A 7,681-nucleotide genomic window follows, 5' to 3' on the forward strand; every position below is an offset into this window, starting at 1 on the left:
AGACACTTGGGAGAAAACGGTGTGTCTCTCCAGGTTCTGCTAGGAAACGGCTTAAAATAAATAAGATTAATTAACAGGATTTATATAGATATATAAATTAAGGGGGTAATCCCAAATCCTGTAATTTTATGGTATTATTTTTTTTAAAATATTTGAATAATATATTTTATTATTTATTTATCTATTTACTAACACTACTACTACTACGTTGCAATCCACACTCTAATCCACTAGGTGGCGGAAACGCACCACATAAGTTGAGCTTCCAACCTCAAATAAACACCAAAGAAGAAGACGCAGTATATATATCAACGCCCGGCACTAGCTCGGTCTTTGCTTTGCTGCGCGTGACGAGGATTGAGTTTTAACCTGATGACAATTTCAATGGCTTTAATGTCTGTTGAAAATATGTCTGTGAGCACCTTTCACTGGGTCATGGGCTTTTTACCACTATGGAAGTCTACATTTATTTAAAAGCTTTTTTTTTTTTTATAGCACGTGCAATACTAATGAACCACGTGGTTCTAGAAGCTACAATGCTAAGGCAAGTTGCTAATATTTTCTTCGTCTCTAAAATGTAATGCTGTACAAAAACGTGTACTAATTGTTTCGTTTGTTTTTCTTCAGGTTATCTCTGCATAGCCTCACGCTCTGATGCTAATCTTATTAGCCTTCCTACACAACCACGATGCCTTGAGGATCAGTTTGTTCACCAACTCGAGCTTTTCCTCATAAACCACGAGGTGAGTTTTTCTGATCGAGTCCCTTTATAGCAACATGAACGTCTCTGTGATGAAAACCTTGAATAGGAAGTGCCGTCTTATGCGATAACTGACGATTTTATTCACTATTGATCTGAGATCTGAGACTAGAGTACCACGTGTTTTGTTGTCTATAGATGAGGCCTCTGTTCTTACGAGCTCTGTGTGTTCTGTAGAAAACCGTGGACATCGTGGTGGTGCTTCAGTTCATCTGAGTCTCCTGCATCGTCAAGGTATCTGATCTGGTGTGTGTGTGTGTGTGTGTGGTGAACGTACAGATTGGTGTTATGATGAGAACCTAAACTGAAAGAGCTGGAATTACCGGCAGAATGTTCAGTGGTGATCATCGGTTTTCTGAACACGTGGCTCATGCAGATTTCTACTGATTTTAGTTTTATACTTAATTAGATCCTTCAACTGAAACGGTTCCTAACGTTTACTTTGCTTTTTTTTTTTATAGGGGATCTCCTGAGCACTAAGAGCTGATGATCTGGTCAGACCAGTCCCTTGCTTTTACATCTCTGGGTGAGTTTTTTTTTTTTCTTCTCCTTAAGATCTGGATAAAATATGATTGCTGATTGCAGTTTTATTTATTCCTTTTTTTTTATTCATTCAGCAGATGACGAGTGACTGAGATGGAGAAGCTGCCACAGCTGAAGACTACCTAGTGATTTTTGCTTAAGAATGTTTTATGCAATGGTCATAAATAAATTGATATTTTGTAAATTGTTCAGTGCAGTTCTTTTCCTCCTTCTCATACATCTGTACATAATTACCCAGTTTTTTATTAATAAAGCATTCTCATTTATTACAAACTAACTCCTGTCCAGGCCAAAATAGTGTAGTTCAACCATTTTGGATGAATTGTTCATTTTAGTTTTTCCAGTTACTGAGACTAATGTTATGTACACAATGAAAATTTGATTAATTTCTGCACCTATTCTGCACCTTTGATTAATTTCTGCACCTTGGTGGGACCTATTCAGTCCCACCAAGTCATTAGCAGTTATATAAAAGGGGAGACTTTTATATAACTGTTAATGACTTGGTGGGACTGAATAGGTTTCTATAATTTCATAATGTCCTGTTGTGCCAGAAACCCTGCATGATTTAGCTGCCATTTGCTTGTAAACTCCTACCAGTGCAGACAAATGTAATTCCTTTCCTTGATCAAGTTCTCTTTTCATCTCATCGAGGGACTTTACTTCACATACAAAAAGCAGTGGTTTGGGGTTGTGGCAGGATTTATTTAAACTTACAAACCATTACACCTCTGTGTAACTGACCGTGAACATTAAAGACCGATGGATTGTTAATTCTAACTTAAATTTGCAATCAGTTTCTCTGCTATTTTACATGAACATTACAATTGATTAAGCCTAATGAGCTCAATAACGTCAATTAAAGACCTGTATTTCTAGAAATGTACTTTGGGTGAGATGTGAGCCAATATTAACCCTAAAAGTGTTATTTACTATATTTGGAAAATGTATGTTTTTTTTTACAGAAATGTTTTCTTAGCAATGATGGTTTGAGAGTGTTTTATTTTTTTTCTAGCTACAAACATCCAAATATCTGTACAGTGTATTCGTTTAGCGTATAGCAATTTATTCATCTTTTTCCACATAGGTCTTCGCAGTAGAGCGGGCAATCTGTCGGGCCAGATATCTGTCTCTGGCCGAGTTCACAGTCTGGTCGCTGCTGCGTTTCGCAAACTTGCTGAGTGCTTGAGCTGCTTTGGCTTGAGTGTCCTTGTCAGCTTCAGTGTCCTTGTCGGCTTGAGTGTCCTTTTCTTGTTGATCCTGCATGTCCTTGTCCTTCTCTTTTCCATCTCCTTGCACCTTCTTCTCTTGTTCCTTTTTGTCATGATTTTTCTGGTATGCTCGATCTCGGTGTCTGTCCTGCTCACTGTTGGCTCTGTTCCTGTCGCCGTGTCTGTCTTCTTTTTCTTTGTCTCTATCTCTTCGTTCTCTCCCTCTGTCTCCGTCTCTGTCCCGGTGTCGATCCTTCTCCCTCGTGTGGTTGCGGTTTTCTTTCCGGATGTTGTCTCGGTCCTCTTCCTGGTGGCTGTGCTTGTCTTCTCTTTCTCTCCCTCTGTGACCATGCTTGTCTTTCTCTAGTTTCTTCTCCTTCTTTCTTTCAACTTCGCTTCCGGATGAAGGAGACCGCTGGCGGTATTGCCGTTTAGAGTGACTGCTGTTGGTGCTGCTTTTGCTGAACTCTGCTTTAGACAAACTCTGTTCCTCATTCGATTCGGCTTCGCTCTCGTTTGCTCGGGGTGGCGAGGTTTTAACTGGGGATTTAGATTTTTCTCGCCTGGAACAAGTTACAGAAGGTTATTTTAGAGGAACGACTGGAAAGAAACACGTCCACAACGTGGGAATTATCACATGCATTAAGTCTGAAAAATAGAGCAATAGTGCTGATCATCAGTCGGCAAACTGAGCTGTGCAGGTTGTTTAGTTATTATTAGTTTCCTGCGTTGCTCTGTTACTACATGATCAGCTGATTGGATAGAGCTGCAAGTGTTTCTATTAAAGTGGCCGGTTCTAAAAGCACCTGACCCAATGCAAATTTGGTGCAAATCCTTTGATGCAAGTTACAGTCACATGTACCCTTATAAGGTAAGGGCACAACCCTAGCAGCTAATGCATCATCTACGCTTCCTGTGTCTACGATAAAAAGGGTGGGGCTTAAAGTCTCCTAATGTATGTAAGTTCTTACCGGTCTGCACTGTGATCAGGAAGAGACTCTTCTCCGACGGTTTGGTTCAGAAAGTGTCTGTAAAATCCGCTCAAGTCCCTCTGCTTCTTTACATCCAAAGCAGCTTTGGAATAAAGACAAAAAAAAAAAAAATTCAGGCATCTGTTCAACTTTATTAAAAGTGAATAAAATTCAGTTTTTTTTTCCTCCCAAGATTAGTTGGGATTCAGTTGGAAATTATGCGAATGATTCCTGCCCTTTCTTCAGTAGCCACCCAAACAAGCTGGTGTAATAAAATCTCACCCTCTATCTCTGCCGCTCTCTTCTCTTTCTCAAGCTCCTCCTCGCGCTCTTTGAGTTTCTGCCGGTAGGCTGAGGTCACATACGCTTCTTTATCAGCAAACTTTTCCCCCTCTGCCTCTCTCTCCTTCTGGATCTTTCTGTCGTCGCGCCGCTCTTGCTCCTTCTTCCTTTCTTCTACGGCACGCATTAGCTGGTTTATGTACTTGGGCTAAAAAGAGAACAGTTTTGTGGTCGATTTTTGACTTAATATAATGACTCAGAATTCACAGTAATAGAAATATATAGCATTTTTACACAAAACCAAATTCAAGTGTTCAAAGGCTCCAGCTTGCACAGCTTACCATATTAAACATTAAATACAGACAGCACTATCAGAATAATACACACCTTTCTGTCGGCACCCCCCAGAAGCTTCTTATTGCTCTCAAGTCTTTGCTTCTGGATGTCATCGTAAACGGCGTCATACTCATAAACGCTGCTGTCCTCTTCCAGGGCTTTCTGCATCTCAAGTCGCGTCTGAACAAGTTTATAACGCATTAATACACACCCTGCTGTGACAGAATGCTTAATCTATCGAACATGTTCCCAGTCCTGTTCTTCATTGTTTTAATGTTTTCTGAGTCCTAACACACCTGATTCAAAAAAACAGCTAATAAACAGCCCTGCAATGGTTAGCGTATGTGTGACGCAGGACTGATGTTGGGAACCAGCGATTTGATCGACTCTGGTGGTTTTTACCTGCTTCATCATCTTCTTTTTGACCGCCTCCTTCTGCAAGCTCTCCCCAACAGATGTCTGGGAAACGTTAAGGATAATGTTAATGCACACACTGGACACCGGATCAAAGTGATATATATACGAGCCAAGGAAGGAGAGACGAAGAATGAGTTAATGTATTACTTCATCATCCGAGTCATCTCCAAAAATAGAAGGTCTTGATAGAGTTGCTGATTTTGAAGCCCTCTTCTGGGGTATAATAAGCCCGTACCTGCAATAATGTCAAACAGGGATGTTTTAATTATCGTGTGGTATATTTATTACATTTAGTCTGCTTCTTCAGCATGTATCTATCGTCTTGTTCCATCTTGTCTATGTAGCTTTTCCTAATTTTGCGGTCACTTTATTAGGAACTTGTTTCCACTGTGTACTTACGTGCAGGAGAAAAACTCTGTACTTTATTGTCTATTAATGTGGTTAAATACTTAAACAACGAGTGGACCTATAGATAATGTTGTTAGGACCATTATTAAAGAAACAGAATATTACTGTACACTGTTTTTGTACACGGTTCGTATAGTGTATTTAGGCTTTGCTAGCTAGCTAGTCATACAGCTACCGTATATCCAGTTGTAAGTAAATACTCGTTATGGACAATAATTAGCTTCACAATACACGTATGCAATTGTCATTACACATGTATATAAACTACTAATACACTTAAACAAATCCTGCACAAATCCTGCATTACATTTACTTACTGTTTACCACCGAACGCCATCTTGTTTTTTTTCTTTGGCCGTACGAACAAATAGTAGAGCAGATTCGCTTAAATAATCTCAACGTACATGGATAGAATTTTTTAAGGTATTTTATTTACAATTTAATAGCATTAAAAAAAAACAATTAATTTATTTTTGAATTCATTAGAAATACATTTTTGAAAAATAGTTGTGAAAGTGTCAAGCTTAATCAAACGGATGCGCTATGATTGATGTATTTGATTTATTGTGCGTTTATACATAAACATTTGACAATAATGATACAATTCCGATTGTATTATTTTAGTTTATTTATTTTATCCTATTTTATTACATTTATTTATGAATTGGAAGTAGTGCCAGCAGATGGCGATGGTTGTCTTGGTTGGAAAATATATTTTCTTTTGAAGAAATTTCACATTTAATTGTTTTTGTGTAACAAACACTGAACAAATTATATAAAGAGACAGAAAACCTTCTACACTGCAGCTTGTTTATGTATAATCTACATTCAAGCTCTTTATAAAAAGTATTATTTTGTATTATTAGTAATAATATTATTTATAAAAGTATTATTTAGAATTATTAGTAATAAATAGTATTATTTACAAAAAAGGATGGTTATATTATGGTTCAGAGTTTGATGAATATATATATATATATATATATATATATATATATATATATATATATATATATATATATACACACACACACACACACACACACACACACGTATATATATATATATTACAATGTAATACATGTAATATGATAAAATATGGTTGTTTGTGAAGGGTATCATTACATCTTCATGGTCATTTAACCTCCACCGAGTACTTTAGGTTTTAAGCATCCTTGTTGAAACATTTTGAAAGGATTTCACTTGGGTCAAGACACTGATTTATAAATTTTTTAATATAAAAAGCTACACCATGATTGTGAATTAAACACCTGAGTCTTTTGTCCAAAAGATTCACATGTCTTTATATTAAGAATAACACAATAAATCAAGTCGTTTAAACAGGAACTCAAAGGGAATTACAAATGCCTCACAAATATTCCCTAATGTCTACCTTATCATTATTCTTAATTCGGCATATGTATACAAACATTGATTTTAGCATCAATGTAGCTTAGAATATAATAATACAGCTTTATTAATCTATTAATAAGTATGATTTATATGCCTTTCTACTTTGTGGATCAGGGTGGATGGGTAGACAGCATGTTCAGAGACAAAATAGTTGTCATTTCCACTGTTAAAGACAGAAAAAGACATTGTTAAATTTGGTACTGTGACCAAAGGAAGGCAGAAGTGTTGTTTACTAATTTGTTTCTGAACGAGTGTTTTGTACTTTTGAGTCATTCTTCACTAATCATGGAGATGGTATATGCATTGCCACATCCACTTTCCCATTTGTTTTCAGTTTTATTTTTGTCAAAATGGATCAATAACAGGATGACTTTGAAAATGAACAGCTACTATAAACAACTAAGACCTAATATCAAATGTCTGTTATAGCTGTTGTTTATTTTAGGTTTAAGTTTAATGTACTGAATAATGTGAATGTGCTAAAAATGAACTTCCTTAAAACACCAACGTGTGTGTGTGAGAGTGTGTGTGAGTGTAAGAGCGTCTGTGAGTGTGTTTGTGTGTGTGTATGTGTGTGTGTGTTTTAGGAAGTTGTAAATTCCCTTATATAAACCATCATGGCCCCAATAACCAACAAAGATGTTGCATATTTACATATTTGTTATTTGAATATTCACAGGGTCATAAGGGCATTTTGTATGTTTGATTGTACACTTTATAACAACATGATTCTCTGTCATTGTAGGTTCAGTGAGTTCAGAACGTCAGATTGTCTCCCTTTCCTTCTTCTACATGCTCACACTGGTTAGATAGGCCGCTGAGGTTTGACAGCTGGCGGCTCGGCGCATGCGCAGATCGTCCTTACAGAGGAAGCAGTAGCAACGGACGAGCTGAATCCGCTCGCAGCTGATTTGTCTTCTGACACAATTATGTCCGTCTCGTCGTCGCCAGTTTTCCGCAGGTATCCGTTTCCCGGAGCCTGAATGGCGTTGGTAACCGTCCAGAGGTCTCCTACTCCGAGCGCCACATCCAGCCCCTGTGTTTCGGTGAGTAATTGTCGTCTTTTCTGTCCTCTTTTTCAGCCTCGACACCTTCCATCGTGTCGGTAGTTTTTGGGCTCGTTTCCGCTGTTTTTTTTTACATTCTATTATGTCTGAGCAACGCGCATGCGCAGAAGATTGGTTTGGAATTACATTGTTGTTATGAACTGAAGGTCTGAGAGCTAATTTTGTTCGATCTGTTCGTTTTTAGTGAACAGGTTGATCTTATACACCGATTCAGGCGGTTTAATGTGTAACACACACACACACACACACACACACACACACACACACACACAC

The 7,681-nt window shown here is 37.7% G+C and overlaps 2 protein-coding genes, 1 long non-coding RNA gene and 2 other non-coding genes across 5 annotated transcripts in view; 4 read left to right on the forward strand and 1 right to left on the reverse strand.

Moving 5' to 3' along the window:
• The first annotated feature begins 621 nt into the window (after positions 1-621).
• LOC113646890 lies at positions 622-1,487 on the forward strand. Its single transcript, XR_003441548.2, has 4 exons — positions 622-743; positions 938-994; positions 1,222-1,286; positions 1,378-1,487. It is a non-coding gene; the product is annotated as an uncharacterized LOC113646890 (long non-coding RNA).
• Positions 786-861, forward strand: LOC113646980. The gene has a single exon (XR_003441569.1). It is a non-coding gene; the product is annotated as a small nucleolar RNA SNORD49 (small nucleolar RNA).
• LOC113646981 lies at positions 1,047-1,121 on the forward strand. Its single transcript, XR_003441570.1, has one exon. It is a non-coding gene; the product is annotated as a small nucleolar RNA SNORD65 (small nucleolar RNA).
• Positions 1,488-2,285: 798 nt separating the features above from the next.
• nsrp1 (nuclear speckle splicing regulatory protein 1) lies at positions 2,286-5,311 on the reverse strand. The gene is made up of 7 exons (XM_027153356.2): positions 5,246-5,311; positions 4,668-4,755; positions 4,506-4,562; positions 4,155-4,283; positions 3,768-3,975; positions 3,486-3,588; positions 2,286-3,077 (listed from the first exon to the last, which is right to left on the reverse strand). The coding sequence occupies exons 1-7, from the start codon at positions 5,263-5,265 to the stop codon at positions 2,369-2,371; spliced, it is 1,314 nt and encodes a 437-aa protein (XP_027009157.2). The 5' UTR covers positions 5,266-5,311; the 3' UTR covers positions 2,286-2,368.
• Positions 5,312-7,188: 1,877 nt separating this feature from the next.
• The window catches only part of ssh2b (slingshot protein phosphatase 2b), a 30,361-nt gene continuing 29,868 nt past the window's right edge, over positions 7,189-7,681 (forward strand). Inside the window, exon 1 of the mRNA XM_027153354.2 lies at positions 7,189-7,387. Within this exon, the coding sequence (XP_027009155.2) occupies positions 7,325-7,387 (63 nt within the window). The 5' untranslated portion in view covers positions 7,189-7,324. The remainder of the gene's footprint in view (positions 7,388-7,681) is intronic.

Source organism: Tachysurus fulvidraco, chromosome 21 (assembly GCF_022655615.1).
Source record: "Tachysurus fulvidraco isolate hzauxx_2018 chromosome 21, HZAU_PFXX_2.0, whole genome shotgun sequence".
NCBI classification, from domain to species: Eukaryota; Metazoa; Chordata; class Actinopteri; order Siluriformes; family Bagridae; genus Tachysurus; species Tachysurus fulvidraco.